At 46.3% G+C, this 25677-nt stretch overlaps 1 protein-coding gene across 4 annotated transcripts in view; it reads left to right on the top strand.

The window, feature by feature from the left end:
* Positions 1-1213: 1213 nt before the first annotated feature.
* The window catches only part of LOC127661390 (solute carrier family 66 member 2-like), an 86349-nt gene continuing 61885 nt past the window's right edge, over positions 1214-25677 (top strand). For all 4 annotated transcript variants that reach the window (XM_052152057.1, XM_052152058.1, XM_052152056.1 and 1 more), the window contains exons 1-3: positions 1214-1297; positions 13606-13854; positions 14790-14923. In XM_052152057.1, coding sequence (XP_052008017.1) covers positions 13652-13854; positions 14790-14923 — 337 coding nt within the window. In that variant the 5' untranslated portion in view covers positions 1214-1297; positions 13606-13651. The remainder of the gene's footprint in view (positions 1298-13605; positions 13855-14789; positions 14924-25677) is intronic.

The following is a 25677-nucleotide window of genomic DNA, read 5'->3' as shown; positions in this document are numbered from 1 at the left end:
GTAAGTATGGTGGTTAATTTAAGTTTTTAATTCAGAGGTTCAGCAATACCTAAGAACAATTTCCAATTTGAGTAACAAGAAAGCTGTAAAGTGTATTGAAATATGTAAACAATTTTATATTTTTATTTAAACTGTTTATTTATTCATGTTCCTTTTTTGTTGTTTTTTGTCTTAATATACCTCTTGGCTCTAGATGTAAAAGTTTTGTAAGCATTAATAAAAAAAAATAAATAAAGAATAATAAAGAAAAAAAAAGCGCATCCATCACCTGTCTACTTGAATTGGGAAACCGAAATGTCCAAAACAGTTGGTCAAGATTACGATCAAAGAACATATTTCAAATCAACAGTAAAATCTGACATCAATGGTATTATAAAAAACGCAAATAAAAGCAATTTTCCCGGCTTGCATTAAAATTGCACAAGCTCATTTTGGAGTTGATTGGCTGGCGACGTCTGACCTAAAACGTGATTGGCTTTTTTACATGTAAGGCGGGACTTCCTTTCTACATCCGTTGACCGTTCATTCTCCTATTCATTTTAATAGAAGTGGCCCGTCTCTGCTAAACAGTCTTTGGCTTAGTTCTAAATTGCGTACTATCCATACTCATACAACTTCTGCCATATTGTAGAAATAGTAAGAGTAGTATGGTAGTATGCAGTATCGTACTTTCTTCAGGCAGAAAACAATTCAAAGACTTCCATTTGGCTAATCAAAGAATGTGTCCGCGGCCCCAGTTTTTGTTTGCTGTTTATCACAGTATAGTGCTGTCACATAGACCGGTGAGATATCTCAGGACAGTTATTTCAGTAACATCTTTCAGGAAGAAGGAACCTTTTCTGCATACCATTCCATAAGACAAAAATCACTTAAAGCAGCGTTAACTGTGATCGTATTGAATAACGGCGTTGTCGTGTCATATGCCAATCATCAGCTGTTGAAGGGATTCGAGATAAAAGGAGAGAGAGAGGGAGCCAGTCAGCTTGTTTTATGACAGGGCAGCTATTAAATCTTTTTTCTAGTTATATGGTGTGTAAAAGTGAATCATCTTCGAAAAAAGTCGTCAGCGGTCGAGATATCGCTTTGATCAGTCAAAGAAATTCGGGTTGAGACGATATATCGTTTATTTATTTTTTCTTCCTCTTCCCTGAGTAACATATTAGAGCAGTTGATGAAAGCTGCGCGCTCTCAAGCCCAGATTTAGACTATGATGATGATGACTAGATGAGACGGCATATGCTCACGAGAGTGTGTGCTACGTATTAAAGTTGCCAAACGAGTCTTCGCGCGAAACGAGGTATGCTCTACCTAACTTAAATTGTATTTCCCTTTGTAACTTGTCTTTTTGTCATGTCAAGCTGCTTATTTTTCATTTCACAGCGAAACCTGAGCCGTGAAATCTAGCTGAACGTGCAAATTCAACAAACGTAGAGATTTGCGCGAAAACCACACAATTTGTTCTCGGCGCATGATTCATAATTCTTTTTGAAGAACAGTTTGTACGTGATAACCTAATAATTTATCTCCGATTATCGGGCTCACTTGATATTGATCAAGACAAGCAGCCAATAAAACATGCAGATAACTTAAAAACCGACCTCACGTATCTCCGAGTGTGCTCATATATTTTAGGAGCTGTTTACACCTCACACCGGACGCGTTCTTGCGTTTAAAAACAGCTAGAAGGAGCGCAACGAAATGAAACTGAACGAAGGATTCTCAGAGAACTGTTTGATTCCTTTTTTTTTGTTTTTACTCAAAGCTGCGACTAAAAATACGCAGAGCTCCTGCGTGAGACGTCTAAAAATCAGCGAGACGCGGTCAAAGTTGTCAATCTAGCGCATGTTTACATAAAAAAAAAACTAATAAAAAAGACCACAGACAGACGCAAACTCGTGTTCGGAGTGAACGCCCCTCTCAAAGGAGCTTAACCGAATTAATCTAAACGCAGGGATTTCGAGACAAGTTTTACAAGTTTAACTATTTTAAACGCAACGCTCATGGTGCTGAAAAAATAATGAGACGCAACAATTGCAGGCAGATCTTAAAAATCTTCCTGTGTAAAAGACCCCTTGGAGCCCACTCGTGGGGTTTTCCAGTTCTCCACGTGTGCTGCTGGATCTGGTTTCGAAAGTTCATAACTCATATGACTAACCCAATGCCTCAAGAACACCATACCAAGCATGTTTTGTGACCATGTTTGCATTTAGAGATACAGATCGTCTTAATTTTTTCCGTCTAAAACATCACAATCTGATTACTGAAGGAGTGGATGTAAACATCTATTTTTTTTTTTTGGATACACAAAGAGGTTGAGGTTAAGGCGTGTCGGAAAAGCCTCACCCCCCAACGGAATGCAGAAGTTACGCAACAGCTCTAGAGACATTAGCTTTTAAGTATACCGTGGAGGGCAAGAGCAATGCTCCATGGCTGCATATGAATGTATTGTTCAACTCAAATGCATGGGGATAAGGAAACGTTTCTTGAACAACAAAATCAGCTTAAACGTGTACAGTTGTTGAGATACAGTAATTGTGATCTATCAACTCTTTTTGTCTGTGTGTCTATATATATATATAATGCAGGGTTTGAGCCTTTGGGTATTTCAAAAACAGATCATACATTTCTCCATCACAAACCTTTTCCCACATCCTGTGAAGAGTTCTCACACCCTCAGCTGACACATCTGTTAAAAATACACAGCATGTGTAAGAGTTGTGGAAGGATGGGAAAAGATGCTGTGGAAATTCAGAAATTAACCAGTGATCAGGGTGAAAATGCCACTGAAAATTAGAAGTGCACCAATACCAATTTTTGAAGGCCGATACAAGTACCTCGTTTTGGATATAGCCGATACTGTGTACCGATAGTTTTGTGTTTGTAAAGGTATGCCATTATATGCATTGAAATCTTAATATTGCCTTAATATTAGCATTTGCTGTGTAAAATAAAAAGACAATTCAGGACTGTTTTAATAGGGTGTAGCTTACCTTTAAAAGTATCCCAGCAAATACGTACATGTTATTCATGCTTTATTGTTGTTATTTTATCCATATTGTTCTGTACATTCATGGAGAGGACAGTACACCTTTAGTATTGATTTGTAAAGGGATCAGTGGAAAGGAGGAGGCGAGAACCGGCTTGACGATATAAATAATAGTTTAATGGTAAACTTAAAAGACTAACATAAACACACATGACGGACATGTCCGCTAACGATCTCTCGACACCCTGCAGTCGACCTTTAAACCTCAGAGGCTTGATTAGCCTAATACGGGACCGGGTGCGTAGGATCACGACCCGGCCCCGCCCTCCGCCCTGCCACATTCCTCCCTCGTTCTCTCAGGCTGGGGAGCCCCCGGCCTGACGTACACCCCCCTTTCCCTGGGGGAGGGCGCACCTTCCGCGCTGTCTGCCGGCAGGTCATCCCCATCTACCTGGACGAGGGAGGGGACAAGGGGAGGGAAACAGAAATAATTAAAATGGGGGGTACTTCCTGTAACAGTGTAGTGTACAGTGTAAATTTAAAAGCGGATAAAGGCCAACGCAGAGAGAGAGGAGAGAGAGATGGAAAAAAAGAAAAAGTCTTACTCGCCAGTTCTCCGATACGCCGCAGCTTGTTCCTCGGCCACTCCTCCACCCTTTATCGGACGACAGCCGTGCCTCTCCAGGCGGATCCGAGGGAGTCCTCCAGCCCCTTGCGGACGGAACACCCCGCCGCGTTCTCGGGGAACAGAAGGGGTCTCCCCCGCCCCTGGCAGCGGTCCTCTCGCTCCAGGCGGTCGCCAGTGAGCCCCTCCCTGCTCGCGGTCGGCGGTCTTAAATCCCGCCGCGTTTCAGCGGCCGGTAGGCGACTCCTGCACCCCTGGCAGCGGCCCTGACCGCTCCAGGCGGTCGGCTAGGAGCCCCTTCTCCCCTCGCGGTCGGCGGCCATCGTCCTCGTTCAGGTGGCTGGGCTCCTCGTCTCCCGGCAGATGGCCGCGGCTGCTCCGTTGGGGTGGGCGGTAGTGGCGAGAACTCTACTACGGCGTATCCCTCCTCCTTCCTGGGTTTCGGCACCAGTGTAAAGGGATCAATGGAAAGGAGGAGGCGAGAACCGGCTTGACGATATAAATAATAGTTTAATGGTAAACTTAAAAGACAACATAAACACACATGACGGACATGTCCGCTAACGATCTCTCTCTCCCGCACGACACCCTGCAGTCGACCTTTAAACCTCAGAGGCTTGATTAGCCTAATACGGGACCGGCTGCGTAGGATCACGACCCGGCCCCGCCCTCCGCCCTGCCACATGACTGTTCTCGGTTTGTTGCGTTGAGCCTGACTGAGTTCGATATCTGTTAGATTGATTTATCCACTATTTTCCTGAGCAACCACTGGGAGACGCCATGATGATTCTAATTGCCTGTTTTTTGTTGCTGGTCTTGAGACGCATTGTAAAAACTACCAAAACGAGCGATCCAGACAGAGAACAACAACCATTTAAGTTTATTTATTTAATTTTTTTTTGGAGTAAAATGAATTTCAGGCTCAAATTGTGCTGTTGTTGGCTGTCATTACAACTCAAAGTAGTTAATGATATCAATGTAACTAAGCTCGGACCATCGCTTCATGACATGTACACACATGCATATTTATATCTAAAAGAGTCACTTATGTGTTTGCGTCTTTTAAAGATGTTGTTCCAGAAGTGTCCCTTGTGCGAGAGGCACATCCCGCCGTCATATCAGCATGAGAGCTGCGTTTACTGTCTAAGCCATGCCCATGCAGAGTCATCTCTCGTGGAGACAGACTATCCTCACTGCGAGGTCATACGTCTCAAGACACTTTGCTAATGAATGTACGCCATGTGCGAGATGAGCTGCGGCCCTCTGAAAGAGTGCATGGCCTCGTCTCGTTTCTTCAGTTCTGATGCTGGGGATGATAATGATGATGTCATGTCTTTCGCTGCAACAGGCGAGGGGTCAGTGGATGATGCTGCCGCCCCTTCCACCAGCGAGGGCGAGGAGTGTGCACACTCCACTGACAGGGAGATGCTCTGTATTCTTACAAGGCCGTCGAAGAGTTTACCTTTTGTAGTCTCCCCCAGAGGAACCTGAACAGTCTCGCCTCAATGGATGTTTCCTGATGCCCGGACGCCATCAAGTGGCCACATTCTGCAAATCTGCACCATTCTTTCCCGGAGTCCTTCTCAGCACACTCACACAGTGACGCCGTCTTCTCTAGTGTGGATCACAATGAAGAAATCAGTTATGCCCAACTACCCCCTGTGGAGGAGGCGTTAGCAGCACACCTCTGCCCAGCAAGTAAAAGGGTGTGGAAATCACACCCCATACAAGCCGTGTCAACAAACATCTGCACTGGCTGGAAAAGCTTACTCAGCAGCAGGACATGCTGGTTCAGCACTCCACGTAATGGCGGTGCTCAAGGTATTTCAAGCTAAGCTCCTCAAGCAAATGGACGAGCAAGGCTTCGATCCAGAGACATTCAAAGAGCTCCGCACCGCTACAGACTTAATGGTGCATGCCACGAAAGTCACTGCGCAGGCCATTGGCAAGTCCATTGGCAACCTGGCAGTTCTGGATCGACATATATGGCTGACCCTCACAGAAATGAATGATAGGGAAAAAGCCACTCTGTTGGATGCTCAGTGTCTCCAGCTGGCCTCTTGGCGGCTCTGTGAATAAGTTTGCTGACCATTACAGTGCGACACAGCAGCAGTCACATGCTATGAAACACTTTATGCCGAAATGGAGTACACCACAGCCAGTTCACCTTCGCTCTGTTTCGAGCCAGTGGCCGACTAAAAGCCCCATACCTGCTGCCTCAGCGCTGGTACCTGCCACCGGTGAGGCCACGCAAGCAGTGGCCCAAACAGAAGCAGCCGTATCGGTGCCTGCCTTGCTGAAACAAACCCTCCCGGGCAGCAAAAGTGCTCCTGACAGGCACAGTCCTTTGAAGCATAAAGCAGTCCATGGTTCCCTCCAAGTCCGCACCAAAGAAGGCTCGACTGGAGACTTAAAACACTGTTACCCATCTCCCCACTGCTGTATGTCGGGAAAGGAATATTGTTGTTCACAATATTGTTCAAAATGTTGTTTCTGTGTCTTGCACTCAAATAAATGCAATAAAACATCCAATAAATGCAAAAAAGTATACAGCACTCTTTGCAAATGCATGAGATGCTCACACATTCTCAATAAAGAGCCCTTTTCCTCTTCAAAGGACACACTTCCCTATGGTGAGCAACACACTATATCATACGGTGAGCAAACCCAATTGCCCTCTGTCCCTTTAAGCAGACGTGTGGTGAGCCCTAACAGGTATTTCTGAATGGTACAAAAAACAATCAAACATGGTTATACGATCCAATTTGCATGCTGGCCACCCCGTTTCAATGGCGTTTTGTATTCCACAGTTTCGTCTGAAGACGCGGCAGTGTTACAAGCCTAAATACACAATCTCCTTGTGAAAAGCGCGATAGAGGTTGTGCCAAATTGTCAAGCTCAAAAAGGGTTTTTCAGCCATTATTTTCTCGGCCAATCCTGGACCGAGACATTTGAACCAACTACAGGACAACATCAGTTGCCTGTGACAAAGATGCCTCCCTTCCAGATGCGCTGAACGACTTCTACGCTCGGTTTGAAGTGCAGAACGATGTGATGGCGAGGAAGTCCACCCCTCCTCCCAACGACCAGGTGCTCTGTCTTACCACGGCAGATGTGAGGAAAACTCTACGTAGAGTCAACCCATGGAAGGCTGCTGGACCAGACAACATTCCTGGCAGAGTGCTCAGAGGATGTGCAGACCAGCTAGCAGATGTTCTTACCGACATCTTCAACATCTCTCTGAGCAGCGCCGTCGTTCCAACGTGCTTCAAGGCCACCACCATCATCCCCATGCCAAAGAAGTCTTCAGTGTCCTGCTTCAACGACTACCGTCCCGTCGCACTTACACCCATCATCATGAAGTGCTTCGAGAGGCTCGTCATGAGGCAGATTAAGACCCAGCTGCCCCCTCACTAGACCCACTGCAGTTTGCGTGATCGTTCAAACCGTTCAACGGATCGATGCCATCACCACAACCCTCCATCTGGCCCTCACCCACCTAGACAATAAGGACTCATACGTTCGAATGCTGTTCATAGATTTCAGCTCAGCATTCAACACAATCATTCCCCAGCACCTGATTGGAAAGCTGAACCTGCTGGGCCTGGACACCTCCCTCTGCAACTGGATCCTGGACTTCCTGACTGGGAGACCTCAGTCAGTCCGGATCGGGAACAGCATCTCCACCACCACCACACTGAGCACTGGGGCCCCCAGGGCTGTGTGCTCAGTCCACTGCTGTTCACTCTGCTGACTCACGACTGTGCAGCAATGCACAGCTCGAATCACATCATCAAGTTCGCCGACGACACGACCGTGGTGGGTCTCATCAGCAAGAACGACGAGTCAGCATACAGAGAGGAGGTGCAGCGGCTGACGAACTGGTGTAGAGCCAACAACCTGTCCCTGAATGTCGACAAAACAAAAGAGATGGTTGTTGACTTTAGGAGAGCACAAGGTGAACACACTCCGCTGAACATCGATGGCTCCTCTGTGGAGATCGTCAAAAGCACCAAATTCCTTGGTGTTCACTTGGCGGAGAACCTCACCTGGTCCCTCAACACCAGCTCTATCACCAAGAAAGCCCAGCAGCGTCTCTACTTTCTTCGAAGGCTGAGGAAAGCACATCTCCCAACCCCCATCCTCACTACATTCTATAGAGGGACTATTGAGAGCATCCTGAGCAGCTGCATCACTGCCTGGTTTGGGACTTGCACCGTTTCGGACCGCAAAGCCCTGCAGAGGATAGTGAGGACAGCTGAGAAGATCATTGGGGTCTCTCTTCCCTCCATCAAAGACATTTACAAAAAACACTGTATCCACTAAAGCAACCAGCATTGTGGACTGACCCCACACACCCCTCACACAAACTCTTTACCCTCCTTCCGTCTGGCAAGAGGTACCGAAGCATTCGGGCCCTCACGGCCAGACTGTGTAACAGCTTCTTCCCCCAAGCCATCAGACTCCTCAATACTCAGAGACTGGTTTGACACACACGTGTCCTGAGTTGCACTTTAATTACTGTCACTTTATAACTGTCTGCTACCTCAATAACTGCTATGTGCATAGAACACTATCTCATAGTATGTTATGTTTACATTTTTAGAAACTGTCATCTTTTTGCACTACTGAGTACTGGTCGGCGCTGCACTGTCTATTGTCCTGTTCATTGTCAGAAATTTGTTATACTGTCCCGTACTTTTTGCACATGTTTGCAGGTGCACTTTATACAGGTATATATAGGTTTTTTTATATAGGTATTTTATTTCGTTGTGTTGTCTCATGTGGTCCTGTGTTGGTCCTTTGTTGTTTTTATGTAGCACCATGGTCCTGGAGGAACGTTGTCTCATTTTGCTGTGTACTGTACTAACTGTATATGGTTGAAACAACAATAAAAACCACTTGACTTGACTTGAATCACGCACTCACAAATCTGCTATTAAAAAGAATTACTCAGAAATGGATCCCTTCGGATTGTCTCTGGCTCCTCGCATGTTCACAAAGTGCATCGATGCGGTTCTCACCCTCTAGAAACTGAGCGGTGTGAGCATCTTGAACTTGAACTTTTGGGAGTACGCTTCAACTCCATGAGTGGTGGCACGCACCTCATGAGCGAGCGTGTTCAAGCCATTCTACAGTGTCTGTCTCAGTTCAAACTCGGGTGAACACTTCCACTGTTTCAAAAAGCATTGGGATTTATGGCGGCAGCACAACCAACCATGGATTCCAGAAATGATAGCGATGGTGTACAGCTTGCCATGGGAAATACCTGAGGAGGGATCTCCTCTCTCAGGCGCAAGGCACAATCTGGCATACCCCGCCCAAGCTATGGAACCTGCATGTGTTATAAAAAAATTAATAAATAAACTAATGTTCTAGATTTAAATGGTTTAAACACATTCAAATGTTTCTCATGTTTTTAAACTGGTCTTAGAAGCACTATGCCCACATGTGCAGCCACGTCATTATACAGTCCCTGACAAAAGTCTTGTCGCTTATCTATTTTGTAGAAACACCTCCTATTAACCTGACTTTTAATTAATCAATTGGTGTTAGAAATAGCTCATATGAAAAGCTAAAACCCTCCCAAATGATGATTAATGCACTGAAATAAATTAGTTTCACTGAAAAAAGATTTATCATTTAAACAAGACAGAAAGGTCAAATTTTGGCAAGACAAAAGTTTTGTCGCCTATAAAGAAATTGAACAAATTTACTGCAAATACAAAAATATGTCAGCAAATTAAGTAGTGGTGCTGTGAGATCCAAATGTAATCTCTTGTATGACTTCCATGAGCTTGAAGGACTGCATCCATGCGGTTTGGCAAGGATTCATACAATTTATTGATGAAGTCATCAGGAATAGCAAAGAAAGCAGTCTTGCATGCCTCCCAGAGTTCATCAATATTCTTTGGTTTCGTCTTCCATGCTTCCTCTTTCATCCTACCCCACATATGCTCAATGATGTTCATGTCTGGTGACTGGGCTGGCCAATCCTGGAGCATCTTGATCTTCTTCGCCTTGAGGAACTTTGATGTGGAGATGGAAGTATGCGATGGAGCACCATCCTGCTGCAGAATTTGGCCTCTTTTATGGTTGGGAATATAAGAGGTAGCTAAGATTTCTTGGTATTTTAGACTATTGATGTTGCCTTCCACCCTGCAGAGACCTCTCGCACACCCCCATACTGGATGTAACCCCAGACCATGATTTTTCCGCCACCAAACTTCACTGTTTTCTGGGTGAATCTCGGATCCATGCGGGCTCCAGTAGGTCTCCTGCAATATTTGCGGCGACTGTGGTGTAATTCAAGAGAAGATTCATCTGAAAAATCTACCTTCTTCCACTTTTCCAGGGTCCATCCTTTTAGCAGGCTGTGGGCCTTGGCAAATGCCACACGGTTTTTCAATTGTCTTTTGTTTAGTGCTGGCTTCTGGGCACTGATTCGACCATGGAGGCCATTTCGAGACAGAAACCGACAAACTGTTCTGGTTGACACAGGGACTTCAGGTGACCAGGTCTCGTGGAGCTCTGCTGCAGTGGAAAATGGGCTGGCCTTGGATTTTCGAGCCAACAAACGGTCCTCTCGAGCAGTTGTCTTGCGGGGTCTGCCTGACCTGGGCTTGTCAAAAATGTCTCCAGTGTCTTCAGATGTTTTTTTATCTTCTGTACTTGATGCTGAGACACATTGAAGGTGTCTGCCACATCAGCAGTAGATCTGGTCTTCAGCCTCTTGATAATCAAAACTTTAGTCTCAGGGTGAATCTTAGGCATGTTTGCAGAGGTCTAGTTGCAGTTGATGTGAAGGTCTAGTGTACTGGGGTACACCTGAGACCTAATTGATCCATTATTAGTCACAGGTGAAGCTCATATGACAAGGCGACAACACTTATGTCTTTGCAAAAATTGACTCAATGGGCTTTACCAAGCTGTGAATTTTAGAATACTTTTTAACAGTTTCGTTTTGCACTGAAACATTATTACAAAAGCTGTTGGGATTAAAATTAGCCATTTCTTGTAAAAAAATCTTGATTAGAAATATATTTCAGCGGCACTTCAGGTCAATTTGTACACAAGCGACAAGACTTTTGTCAGGGACTGTATTAAAGTACTCCTACTTGGAATTATTTAATGATGACACTGATACAGATTACGAGTATTTATCCCCCAGTGTCTGCCCGATACGGGTACTACAGAGTAGTATGCATCTCTATCGAAAATGACAAAAATAGCGCAGATATATAAAGCCAAAGTTTGTAATTTCTGCGACAATAGCGCCAGTGAACGGAATTGCAAATAAAAAAGGTTTTCAAAATAGCTTTCTGAATATGCTCCTCGTCTGCATTTGTTCAAACAGTCAGATAGTCCCGCCCTCAACTCACGGCATTGGTTGAGGAGCATTGTTGGGGCGGGTCTCTCAAAGCATAAAGGAATTTTTATAGCACCACAGAAACACAGTGTTTACTGTTTTCGAGAAAACTAACCTATGAATGGCTTACTTATAGTTTTATCTGTATTTTAAACTGGGTAGAAGAAAGTATTTTAACAATGAAAAAGTTACATACTTCAGCTTTGAATTGTGAGGGACAAAAAATGTCCCAGTAGAGCATTCCACTTTTTTTATCTGCTACCTAGCATTTGGTATACTTAAGGGTAATTATCCCTTCTGTACCCAGAAATACAATTTCTCTCATCATTTATTCACCCTCATGCCATCCCAAATGTGTATGACTTTCTTTCTTCTGCTGAACACAAATGAAGATTTTTGAAGAATATCTCAGCTCTGTAGGTCCTCACAATGCGAGAAAAAGGGTAACAAAAATGTTAAGCTCCATAAAGCAAATAAAGGCAGCATAAGAGTAATCCATACAATTCCAGTGGTTAAATTAATAACTTCTGAAGCGATATTTTAGGTGTAGGTGAAAAACAGATCAATAGTGAAGTCCTTTTTTACTGTAAATATCCACGTTCACTTTCACATTCTTCTTCTTTTGTTTTTGGTATACATTCTTCGTGCATATCACCCCTTTCTGGGCAGGGAGGAGAATATAGTAAAAACTTACTTAAATATTGATCTGTTTCTCACCCACAACTATCATATCGCTTCATAAGGATAGGGCTGTCACGATTAATGAATTTGACTGACGATTAATTGTCAAAAAAATAATTGCAATTATGATGATTTATTGTCTGTTTTAGGGCTGTGATGATTAATTGTCTCGTTAAGGGCTTTCACGATTAATTGTCATATAAAATGTCATATTTTTTTAAGGTGAATTTATTTTCTGCGTGTGTGCTTCATACACCTTAAAAAGTAATTTACATATTTAACTTCAAATATAAAATAAAAAAATAAAATAGGAATAAACTATGATTTCCTTTTAAGGCTTTAAAAACTTGAAAATGAATAAAAAAATAATGTTTTAAATATACAAATATTTCTAAATGCTTAGTAATCTCTTTTTGGTCAACTGTAGTTTTGGTCAATTGCATATTTATACTTGTTTTTGAACATATATTTTATAATTTTTTAAATAAAAAATTAAATATAATTGTTTTTATATATTTTAATATATTTATATTATATTTTGCAATAGTAAAATAATTTTTTCCTAATTTATTAGCTTTCACACATTTTAATGCTCTGATTAAACCCACGAGGCCTTGCGTCTCCTCTTTGACCCTGTGTTTTATAAACAGCTTGTATGAACGAGGAACAGTTGTCATTACACGATTGTTTAAAGTGAAATGGGAGCAGTTTGCATTCACTAATAAAGTTTATACTTGTTTGTTTACAGTATATCTTTGCGGGAGTTGGGTGCGAGCACGCGCATCATAGCGCTTCATGCGCTCTTCAGGACAGGAGCTTGTTGAACTAAGGGGTGTGGCTCAGTGATGCTCGGACTCAACTAAAAGACACAAACCATGCCATTTATACAGTATCTTTGCTTAAAAATTATCTTATTTGGGAATGAGATTGGAATTTGAAATCCCAATAATCGCAGTTGTCTAAAATCAGACAGTTATTTAATAATCAGGACAGGCCTACCCATAGAGCTGAAATATCCTTCTAAAAATCTAGTTTGTGTTCAGCAGAAGAAAAGAAAGTCATACACATCTGCAATGACATGAGGATGTGTAAATGATGAGATAATTTTCATTTTTGAGTGAACTATCCCTTTAAGGATATTTTATTCTAGGCGTTTCCAGCGGCCAAATGTTTGTATATACTGTATTGTCTGAAGTGTTATTGAATGTGTTTGTAATAGGATGTGGTTGTTGATATAAAACAAAAAGTAACAACCAACGATACAGCATGTCACTAGTATACACTAGCTTACCTTGAATGCACTGGAAGTCGCTTTAGATAAGTTCCGGCCTGTATTCATGAAATGCTTGAATGTAAATTTAGAAAAGTAGGCCCTGAATATCAATTCCAGGGGGCCCATGCTCCCTAATAAAAAGTTATAGAAAACACCAATATTGTAATATAAGCTCATACTGTAATTGTTTTGAAGCTTTTTGCCACTAGTGAAAGTATGACTCAGCCCAGCATTATGAGGAGACATCTGTTTGTTCAGAGACAAAGAAATAAGGAGCCTTATCTTTTGGAGCGCAGTCCCATTAGCACAAACGTCCTGTTTAGCTTAGATAATGTCAGAATGAGTGGCAACTTTTTAGAGAATTGTTGCTGGCTATTGTGAAAATGGTACCTTTTGAGATTTCATGCCCAGAAAGACTCACACAAATCATTTACAAAGTGTTTATTGTAGGCATAGTTGCACCAGTGGGACCCTTAAGGTGGCACTGTTGCTTTTTTTGGTGCTGGAAGGGAATATTTCACCAATAAATGCCTCTTTTATTCATTTGTGCTTCTTTTAGCTAGAAAACAGCCAATTTAACCTTGTCAACAGTATATTCTTAAAATTCTGTTACAGTTGCATATGTGATGACATGGATGAATGTGCTGAACTGTAGTGTGATTTCTCTGTAGAGAATGGAACTTTAGGGACATTGTTTTCTTGAGGACTAAGGACTACATGATGGAGCAGGGGTCAGAGGAAGACATGGAGAGCTCGTGGACTCTGCTCTCCTTGCTGGCCTCTAGCGTGATGGTGTTTGGGAGTGCCGTGCCCTATTTCCCCCAGTACCAGGAGATTCAGAGGACTAATAACACAGAGGGTTTCTCGACAAGAATCTGCCTGCTACTGCTTATTGCCAACATACTGCGCATTTTCTTCTGGTAAGTGGAAGAGACTCGATGTTGCTGCAGAAGTAGTTAAAGTTGATTGATTGCTTTGGGGCTGATGAGAAAATTGATGTGAAAAAACAGAAAACAATTAAGGGCCTATGTTAGGGCTGGACGATATGGCAAAAAATAAAATCTAGATTTTTCTTTTCTTTTCTTTTCAGCTTTTAAATGGACTCCAACATGATTCAAATAACTTTTGAATAACTGTTCTTTATTAGAATAAATTAAAAAGTTATTTTCGTTATAGGAAACATAGTTGTGCAAGAAAAATGCACGAAAAACAGGGAGTTGTCAACATAGTGTAAATGTAAAATAAATTAAAATCGAATTAACCCAGCTGTTCAGAAATAATAGAATAAAATAAGAAAACTGCTAAATACTTCTTAGCCAGTGCAGGGATTCATTTTTACTGTGTATTTTTCCTGAACCTGTACCATGGTGCAATGGATACACAATTTAGCAAGTTCAGCAACAATAATCTTAATCACGTCTTCATTTCGGGAGACGCTGTGGATCTGACGTTGCATATTTTCATCAGCCCAAAAATCAGAAGAGCCCTGATTTCGTTTACTGACCAGTACTAACTATTCTTCATTCTCTGTGGATCTGATGAGGTAAGCTGGTAGCTAGATATGAAAAATTGGAAAATGAGTATCTTGGTGCTGAAACCTCTGACCTGACTCAGCTAAACTCCACCTTTGACATTGACCCCATTAAGATGAAGCCCCAGAAGTGACAGAGGGAATGTAACTGGCCCTGACACGCACTAGCACACCCACATTTGGCCCAATAGTGGAAATGCAGCTAGTGTGTTTACACTTTTTGAGAATAATAATCCACTAATGGCATACAAATAAATGTCTCTGCATATTAAGCTGGGACAAATATATACAATTAAGCTTAAATATGTATTTATTGCATTGCAGGATAGGTAAGCAGTTCGAGCTGTCTTTGCTCCTTCAGAGTGTGGTGATGATTGTTACAATGTTTTCTATGCTGCACTTGACCTGTTCCATCCAGACCAGCAACCAAGTCAGTACCAAACAGCACCATATCACAGGTAACCAATTTAAACACCTTCTGTCCAACTATTACCTTCACACTACTGTTATGATACTGTAACAGATGGTAGATGTCAGGTAATTCAGCTTCTAGTCTTAGATTGCATAGTCCATTTATGGATTGTCTGTTGCATGTTGCACAAAAATGGTAAGAGTTGCTTGAAAATGCCAGTTCCAATCTGGCTGGTTGGCCAGCAGTCAGGATGTACAGGTACCAGTTCATCCAGAAACAAAGTTGTGTTTACAACAAGGTAGCAGTCTGTAATAACAAGTATAAAGTATCTGAAGAACAACAAGGCTAATCACTGGATTTGCCGTTTTGATGCAGCCATAAATGTTTCATGTAAAAACATAATTAACTGAGTTTGGTTGTCTTACATATCAGTCAGTCATGATCTTCCTGTCAAAGTGGGCGGTGCAAGAAATGCAGCAAGGCGGACTAAACTTTATGCTGACAGTCAAAAGTCTGGCATTTCGAGACGCCACGACCTACATCTTCATCCACTGAATTTTAGCATTCTGTTTTTGTTTTTGTTTTGTTTTTTGGCAAAAGAGGGAGCCACTAGGAAAGTCATTATTTTAAACTGGATCATTTATTTTACTATTCATTTTTGGGGCAATATTGGCATGGATTTCTTAAAAGTAACGATAATTAGTTGGATGAATGTAGAAATTCCAATAAATTCCAGTTATAATGATTGCTATGATCTTTCTAACAGCACTCATATGCTGTCTTTAAAGCCTGAGGTCATGTGAATAGTATAAACTTTATCATACAAGAGCATTTCTAACAGATATTACCACTGTCTTTACTGTCATGTGGTTTGGATTAAAACAGCATATAAATTGCTCATTGCCTGGGGTGCCAGTCTAGTACCACGTTCATTTATAATGAAGACGTTATGTGCCAAGTGTCAGAAGAATTTCAGCATCACATGGGTCAGGGTGCAAACTGTGCGCAATTTCCTTTTGCTCTTCCACAGCATTGATTTATGATAAATGTAGGCACTGGTTGATTGACTTTTTTTTTTGGGTGTGCAAGTGAATACTCAATCTAAGTCACTGCCTAGGAAGGAGCTTTGATGATAAAATGATGCTTAGCTGTAATAATAAATAAATGTCGGTGTTGTGGTACACTATTTGAGGCTCTTGGAATAGGCCTATTTATTTGCTTATATATAAGTACTTTTAACCAATGGTCCTAATTTATCCTAATCGATCCAGCATACCTGCATTCAGTTCTTAGCAGGCCTCTTCTCTACACACCACAGTGCAAGGACCATCAGGGTCCATAAAAGCTTCCAACAGTGTGCGTCAATGTGATTGCCTGAATAGCAGTTTATGTGTCTTGTTAGGTCAGGAACAAAAGGGAGGGTGTGCTGGACCAGAATAGTCTGGACATTGGGTCCTTCCTCTAAAAGTTACATGCCATTTGAGACCTTCTTTAATGACTGACTATCCCACTGGCAATGTACAACCTATTGCCCACATGTCCCTGCATAACCACACACACACACACACACACACACACACACACACACACACACACACACACACACACACACACACCCATATGTTGGTGCAGCTATCATTATGAGGACTCTCCATAGGCATAATGATTTTTATACTGTATGAAATATAGATTCTATCCCCTGTCGTGGAACATCGCGATGAATCTCTCTAAGTTGTAAGAAAACTCTTGAGTCTTGAGTTCCAGATGCCAAAGTTGTAGTTTATTGAACACCAACAAACATGAGACCGGCCAGCTGTCCGTTCTGACTCATTTTTCTAAGTTCTCAGTTATATACCTTTTTGTTATCTTGTTACCCACTGTCTCTGACCCATGAGGTCACTGTCTTGTCTCTTTCCCACCAATATGTTCTTCGTTCTTTGTTAATTAAATATTGGTGGGAGATCCCTCGTCTATCTATTAAAAAGAAAAAGAAACATATATCTTTGGTAGCCTCTCATAACTTGACCTCATGTTACAGTTCATGGACAGAGTACATCAACTCCTAGAAACATCTGCGTAAACAGCCATGTCTCCATCAAATACTTTTTATCTTTTTCCTGCATTTTCAGCACATTCCCTCAATGGGCAGCTTTGTTTGTTCATACACATTATTATTTGAAAGAGAACACCAGCTGCAAAATTATAATACATTTAGCTTATTAAAACAAGACACCATTCATATAATAACTGATTAAAAGTATCTTTGAAAAGATACATGCCAGCACACCAAGGACTCTCATCAGTGTACTATTGATTAACAGAAACACTTTTTGTTTTTGAAGAAATACACTTGTTTTTCAAGGTTATATACCATTCTTTGTGTTCTCTGCAGTATCAACACTTTTAGTAACCTCATATGCTCTCTCCTGGCTCACACAAAAGCCTGGAAACTCATATAAGTATTTTGATATATAAAAACATACTAGAATATTGAAAATATACTATACCCCTTACCCTATCCCTAAACCTAACCCTCATAAAAAATTTTCAATAAAACATGCTTACATTTGTAAGCAAAACATATGAAAATGTCCTCATAAACCACATTTCTATCATAATACACTTTTAATTACCAGTTTGTAATCTAAAGAAAAGTCCTCGTAAACCACTTAAACCTGCCCACACACACACACACACACACACACACACACACACAGCTGCCACACCATCATTTTCTCACCCTAGTTTTGTTCCAAATACAAAGCTTCTTCAGTGAAACACAAAAGTATAAATTATGAAGAATGTACTGTTTGATCTTCCATAGAATGAAAGTGAATGGAGACTGGGTCTCTGTGAAGCTCCAAAATTACATTGAAGAATCATTACAGCATCATAAAATAGTCTGTATGACTCATGTGCTATATTCCATGTCTTTTGAATTCGTACAACAGCTTTGTGTGAGAAATAGTTATTAATCCATGTTGTTATTGACTGATAATCATCCCATCTGCTAAATATCCGAAATGGTATACAATATTTATTTGGACTACAAAATGACACGTAAGCACTATTTAACAGCAAATGCAATTGGTTCTCATGTGCCTTGTGACAAAACATTTCTGACATCAATCTCGCTGTAACGATTGAGGACTGAGGCTGACAAAGGTTGAGGATCCAAGTGCAGTTAACTTTATTTAAACGAATGGAAACAAACAGAGATGAACAAACAAAACTACCACAATGGGCAAAAATGAAAACAAAACACGAGAACACTGGAACTGGGAACACAGGCATGGGAACGAACATCACCAACATACAACCACGTTCACAAACAATCAACGAAAGACAGGGACTGAACCAAAAAACGGGGTATATATACACATGAACATAGAACTAAGGGGCAAATGAACAAACAGAACACCAAACAAGATAACAAGATGACAAACAGAAGCAAATGGCAAACTTAACGAGGGCAGGTGAAAACAATGAACAGTGAACACGAGGGCTGACAGGAAGACTATGGAGGTACAAGGGTGACAAAAGTGAAAACTAAGGAATAACAAAAGTGACAAAATTACTAACAAAGGGCAACAGTGAGACAAGACAGGGTAACCGTTACATAGCCCCCCCCTCAAGGATCGGATACCAGACGATCAATAAAAACAAAAACGGGAAGAACAAATAACCAATGACTGGGGGCACAAAGGGCAGACAGGCAGTCCAGGGGGCAACGAGGGGCAGACAGGCAGTCCAGGGGGCTACGAGGGGCAGACAGGCAGTCCGGGGGGTAACGAGGGGCAGACAGGCAGTCCAGGGAGCAATGAGGGGCAGACAGGCAGTCCACGGGGGGCACAAGGGACACGGAGACAGACCAAGGAGGGTGAGAGGGCAGATAAGCAGTCTCTGGGGGTGTGTGCTGGGAACCAGGTCGGGTGGCCTGGGGAGCTTCCACCGGGTAGAGGCGGGTTTAGGTGGACTGGGAGATGGCCGCAGAGCAGGGGCTGGTTCAGGGCACCTGGGAGGTGGCCACAGGACAGAGGCCGGTTTAGATGGCCCGGGAGCTGGCCACTTGGCAAGGACGGGGACCGGGTCAGGGGGCCTGGGAGGAGGCCACTGGACAGGGACAGGTCTAGGATGCCTGGGAGGCAGCCTCAGGACAGGGACTGGTCCCAGAGGCGGAGCAGAGAGGGGCTCTGGAGACGAGGCTGTGGGAGGTTCTGGATGCCCAGGAGGCGGAGCCAAGGGAGGCGGACCCATGGAAAGCTCAGGAGGAGCAGGAGGCAGAGCTGAGGGAGGCTCTGGAAGCTCAGGAGGCGGAGCTGAGGGAGGCTCTGGAGGCTCAGGAGGCGGAGCTGAGGGGGGCTCTGGAGGCTCAGCCGTAGGAGGCTCAGGAGACGGAGCTGAGGAAGGCTCAGAAGACGGAGCAGAGGAAGGCCTAGGAGGTGGAGCCGAGGATGGCTCAGGAAGTGGAGCCGAGGGCGGTGGCGCCATAGGCAGTTCTAGAGGCGGAGGCCTGGAAGGCTCCGGGGACGGAGCCGAGGAAGGCTCAGGAGACGGAGCCGAGGAAGGCTCAGGAGACGGAGCCGCAGGAGGCTCTGGAGGCGGAGCCGCAGGAGGCTCGGGGAGAAGAGCCGTAGGAGGCTCGGGAGGCAGAGCCGCAGGAGGCTCTGGAGGCGGGGCCGCAGGAGGCTCTGGAGGCGGGGCCGTAGAAGGCTCATGAGGTGGAGCCCTAGGAGGCTCTGGAGGCGGAGCCCTAGGAGGCTCTGGAGGCAGAGCCGTAGGAGGCTCTGGAGGAGGCTCGGAAGGTAGAGCCGTGGGTGGCTCGAGAGACTTGAGGGGCGGAGCCCTGGGAGGCTCGAGGGGCTTGAGGGGCGGAGCCCTGGAAGGCTCGAGGGGCTTGAGGGGCGGAGCCCTGGAAGGCTCGAGGGGCTTGAGGGGCGGAGCCCTGGAAGGCTCGCGAGGCTTGAGGGGCGGAGCCCTGGAAGGCTCGAGAGGCGGAGCCCTGGAAGGCTCGAGAGGCGGAGCCCTGGAAGGCTCGAGGGGCTTGAGAAGCGGAGCTCTGGGAAGCTCGGAGGGCGGAGCTCTGGAAAGCTCGGGAGGTGGAGTTCTGGAAGGCTCAGGAAGCTCGGAAGGCGGGGCTCTGGACAGCCCGGAAGCCGGAGCTCTGGAAAGCTCGGAAGGCGGAGCTCTGGAAATCTCGGGAGTCGGAGCTCTGGAAAGCTCGGGAGTCGGAGCTCTGGAAAGCTCAAGAAGCTCGGAAGGCGGGGCTCTGGAAAGCCCGGAAGGCGGAGCTCTGGAAAGCTCGGAAGGCGGAGCTCTGGAAAGCTCAGGAAGCTCGGAAGGCGGGGCTCTGGAAAGCCCGGAAGGCGGAGCTCTGGAAAGCTCGGGAAACTCGGAAGGCGGAGCTCTGGAAAGCTCGGGAGGAGGAGCCCTGGAAGACTCGAGAGACTTGAGAGACTTGGGAGGCGCTGGCTCTAGCACGGGCTCTACCACTGGCGCTGGCTCTGGGACGGTCCTGGCTACTGGCGCTGGCTCTTGGACGGTCACGGCCACTGGCGCTTGGACGGTCACAGCTACTGGCGCTGGCTCTTGGACGGTCACGGCTACTGGCGCTGGCTCTTGGATGGTCGAGGCTACAGGCGCTGGCTCAGGGATGGTCGAGGCTACAGGCGCTGGCTCAGGGACGGTCGAGGCTACAGGCGCTGGCTCAGGGACGGTCGAGGCTATAGGCGCTGGCTCAGGGACGGTCGAGGCTACAGGCGCTGGCTCAGGGACGGTCGAGGCTACAGGCGCTGGCACACTGACGTCTGAGGCTACAGGCACTGGCTCATTGACGTTTGAGGCTATCGGCTCTGGCTCACTGACGTCTGAGGCTACTGGCGCTGGCTCGGGGACGGTCGAGGGCTCAGGTTCGCTCACCGTGGCTGACAAGGACTCAGGCTCACTCACAGTGACATGCGTGGGCTCTAGCTCGCTCACCGTGACATGTGTGGGCTCTAGCTCGCAGACCGGGGCAGGCGCGGGCCGGGAGGCGGAAGCCCGTCTTCTCTCCCTCCTCCGGGCAGACGAAGTGGGCCGCACTGGCTCATGGAAGGTGACTGGCGACGCTGGAACGCTGTTCCTGGTCGGCGTGACTTCAGGCTCGCTGGCCGGGGCAGGCGTAGGCTCTGGCTCGCAGACCGGGGCAGGCGTGAACGGGGAGCCGCACAACAGCAAGGTTAACTCAAGGAAGTCGCGGAGAGTCCAGCCGCGTGATGCCGGCGGCAGCCGCTCCTTCAGCCAGCCACTCAGGTTTTCCCAGAAGAAGACCACCAGGGAGGAGTCCGAGAAGTCCGCAACAGCCGCCAGTTTAAGGAATTCGCGGATGTGGGCCTCAATTGGACGGTCCTCTTGCCTCAGGCAGAGCAGATGATATCTGGCGCGTAATACTGCTGGATCCATGGTGTGGTCTTTCATTCTGTAACGATTGAGGCTGACAAAGGTTGAGGATCCAAGTGCAGTTAACTTTATTTAAACGAATGGAAACAAACAGAGATGAACAAACAAAACTACCACGATGGGCAAAAATGAAAACAAAACACGAGAACACTGGAACTGGGAACACAGGCATGGGAACGAACATCACCAACATACAACCACGTTTACAAACAATCAACGAAAGACAGGGACTGAACCAAAAAACAGGGTATATATATACACATGAACATAGAACTAAGGGGCCAATGAACAAACAGAACACCAAACAAGATAACAAGATGACAAACAGAAGCAAATGGCAAACTTAACGAGGGCAGGTGAAAACAATGAACAGTGAACACGAGGGCTGACAGGAAGACTATGGAGGTACAAGGGTGACAAAAGTGAAAACTAAGGAATAACAAAAGTGACAAAATTACAAACAAAGGGCAACAGTGAGACAAGACAGGGTAACCGTTACACTCGCCATATTTGAGAACTACAGCAGAGGGAAACGTTTTGGAGATTGACAGCCCCAGTCCACCTTCACTTTCATTGGCTACTCATTGTGATAAATAGTAGCCAAGATATTCTTTAAAATTTCTCCTTTTGTGTTCCACATAGGAAAGTAAGTCATACAGGATTGAAATGATATGAATTAATGACAGAATTTACATTTTGGCTTGAAGAATTCCTTTAAATGTTCTAAAGAAACACAGGCTGCATGAACAGACCTTCAAAACACACACATGCAAACACATACATCTTTAAAAAATGTGCTCAAAGTCACCAGTTAAAGTCACGTTTGTGGATGGTTCATGTTCTCACTGCGAGAACATGACCATGACCACGTTGCTGTCGCGGCTTGCTTTCAACAGAAAGCAAGCCACCCCAGCTGCACCCCGCATTGCTCCTTCTTCCCACGGGATTGAGGACGGTGCGGTTGGCGCTGGGGGCGATTTGGGGGCGGCAGCGGGTGCAGTTTCGCCGGGTAACCCCCCTCGAACCTCCCGTTCCCCGACACACTCTAGGAGAGAGTTACTATGCACACACAGAGACCAGGTGCTCCAGCACCTCAGCCGCTTGGGGCTTCAGGTCAACTGGGAAAAGAGCAAGCTCACTCCGGTTCAGAGCATCTCTTTTCTCGGGTTGGAGTTAGACTCAGTCTCAATGACAGCACGCCTCACGAGCGAGCGTGCTCAGTCGGTGCTGGACTGCCTCGCTTCCTTCAAGCCAGGCACAGTGGTCCCTTTAAAACTTTTCCAGAGGCTCCTGGGGCATATGGCGTCCTCCGCGGCGGTCGCGCCGATGGGGTTGATGCATATGAGACCACTCCAGCACTGGCTCCAGACTCGAGTTCCGAGACAAGCTTGGCACCACGGCACGCATCGGGTAAGGATCACCCCCGCCTGCCTCAAAACACTCCGACCCTGGACAGACCTCTGCTTTCTACGGGCAGGAGTGCCCCTGCAGCAGGTGTCCCGACGCGTTCTGGTCACAACCGACGCCTCCCGGTCCGGGTGGGGTGCCGTGTGCAGCAGGCACACAGCAGCGGGCCGTTGGAAAGGGGCCCCGCTGCGTTGGCACATCAATTGCCTGGAGTTGTTGACCGTCCTTCTTGCTCTCAGGAAGTTCCTCCCGTTAGTTCGGGACAAACATGTCCTCATGAGATCAGACAGCACCACGGTGGTGGCGTACATAAATCGCCAAGGCAGCGTACGCTCCCGCCACATGTCACAACTCGCCCGCCGTCTCCTCCTATGGAGCCAGCAGCGACTCAAGTCGCTGCGTGCCACTCACATCCCGGCAAGCTCAACGTCATAGCGGACACACTATCACGACAACGCCTGCCCGGCGGGGAGTGGAGGCTTCACCCCCAGTCGGTCCAGCTGATTTGGGAATGGTTTGGCAAGGCCCAGGTAGACCTGTTCGCCGCCCAGGAAACCTCCCACTGCCCGCTCTGGTACGCCCTAACAGAGGCTCCACTTGGGACAGACGCGCTGGCACACAGCTGGCCCTCGGGGCTGCGCAAGTACGCATTTCCCCAGTGAGCCTTCTTGCACCGGTGCTGTGCAAGGTCAGGGAGGACGAGGAGCAAATCACGTTGGTGGCCCCCTACTGGCCCACTCGGACTTGGTTCTCAGAACTCAGGCTCCTCGCGACAGCTCCTCCCTGGCGGATTCCCCTGAGAAAGGACCTCCTCTCTCAGGGACGGGGCACGCTCTGGCACCCGTGCCCAGACCTCTGGAACCTCCACGTCTGGTCCCTGGACGGGACGCGGAAGAGCTAGCCGGCTTACCGGCGACCGTTGTGAATACAATCAACCAAGCCAGAGCCCCCTCTACCAGGCACCTTTACGCCCTAAAGTGGCGCTTGTTCGCAGATTGGTGTTCTTCCCGAGCCAAAGACCCGCAGAGATGCGCGATTAGGTCAGTGCTTCTGTTCCTACAGGAGAGGCTGGACAGGAGGCTGTCCCCATCCACCCTCAAGGTGTATGTTGCCGCTATCGCCGCCCACCACGATCCTGTAGACGGCAAGTCTTTGGGTAAGCACGACCTGATCCTCAGGTTCCTGAGAGGCGCCCGGAGGTTGAATCCCTCCCGGCCAGGCCTAGTTCCCTCCTGGAATCTCTCGGTAGTCTTGGCAGGACTCCAGAGACCTCCCTTCGAGCCGCTCGAATCAGTTGGACTCAGGGCCCGCTCTCTTAAGACGGCCCTGCTGATCGCGCTTGCCTCCATCAAGAGGGTTGGGGACCTGCAAGCGTTCTCTGTCAGCGACACTTGCCTGGAGTTCGGTCTGGCAGATACGTCTGTGATCCTAAGACCGCGACCCGAGATCAGGTAGTGAACCTGCAAGCGCTGCCTCGGGAGGAGGCAGACCCAGCCCTTTCGTTGCTGTGTCCAGTGCGCGCCCTGCGCATTTACCTGGACCGCACACAGAGCACCAGACGCTCTGAGCAGCTCTTTGTCTGCTTTGGGGGACGGCAGAAAGGGAATGCCATCTCCAAACAGAGGCTCGCCCACTGGGTTGTCGACGCCATCACACTGGCTTATCACACCCAGGCCGTGCCCCTACCCTTGCGGGTCTGAGCTCACTCAACAAGGGGTGTTGCGTCCTCGTGGGCACTGGCCAAGGGCACCTCCCTAGCAGACATCTGTAGAGCCGCGGGTTGGGCAACACCCAACACCTTCGCGAGGTTTTACAACCTCCGCGTTGAGTCGGTTGCGTCTCGTGTTTTGTCAGGTCCGAGCCCGTAGAACTCGGTAACACGTAGACCGACCGGCCGGGTGGATCGCTTGCGCCCAGCGCCCTTTTCCTGACGTCAAGGTAAAGTAGTGCGCCTTCTTCCCAGGGCGCCCCACTCCGAGTCGGGCCCCTGGTCGATTCCTCCCCAGCCCTCCGGGTCCGCGGTTCAGCAGAGGAACTCGCCGACCCAAGCCACTGCGGGTACCCTGATGGCTACCCTGTACTGGTACGTTCACGTTTCCACGTGAACATGGCGGTTCACGTACATGGTTCAGCACATGGCAAGATTGGAATGGGTCCCCTAGTGTCGCTTTTCCGACACAACGTGGAGAGAGTGACAGAAGGGGAACGTTTGGTTACGTATGTAACCTCCGTTCCTCGAGGGAGGGAACGACACGTTGTGTCTTTCCTCCGCCATGTCACTGAACCGAGCCACTGTTGTGGCCGGACCATTCCGGCTCCTCAGAAAAATCCTGACTAAACTTCCGTATTTGCCCCGCTTAAATACCCGTATGTCCGGGGGCGGGGTATGCAAATACTGACTGCCAACTCCCATTGGCCCTTTTCAATAGGTCAGAGGTGAATATCGGCGCTCAAGAGAGACTCCTAGTGTCGCTTCTCCGACACAACGTGTCGTTCCCTCCCTCGGGGAACGGAGGTTACATACGTAACCAAACGATTTTGCTATAGCAATTTTCCTTAATGCGAAGTTGTATCATTACCTACACATATCCTTATTGATTGCATGTGCGGACAGCATATTTGGTACATTTACCAGTAAAAGCAACCCAACGATTTTCCTGTAATTTACCTGGTTGCATGTGTGAATGGGACTAATGCCTTTGAGTTGGCTCACACTGACTGCCCTTAGGCTGTTCATTAGACTCCTGCCCTTATGCTTGTTTAGGTTAAATTCTAAGATCTTGAGAGAGGTGTTAGGAGACCATAGGATTAAGAAAGAGAATGACCCATATCTGTTTTATCTGTTGTTTAACATTTTACTTTAAATGTCAGTTTGCTTTGCCCTCTAGTTTGTGTCAGTTTTATTTCATACAGTCTACTGCTCTGTTCAGTGGCCTTTTCAAAGTATATTTAAAC

The sequence above is a fragment of the Xyrauchen texanus genome, chromosome 21, assembly GCF_025860055.1.
Source record: "Xyrauchen texanus isolate HMW12.3.18 chromosome 21, RBS_HiC_50CHRs, whole genome shotgun sequence".
NCBI classification, from domain to species: domain Eukaryota; kingdom Metazoa; phylum Chordata; class Actinopteri; order Cypriniformes; family Catostomidae; genus Xyrauchen; species Xyrauchen texanus.
The sequence above is the reverse complement of the archived record's forward strand: the minus strand, read 5'-3'. Positions and strand labels throughout refer to the sequence as shown.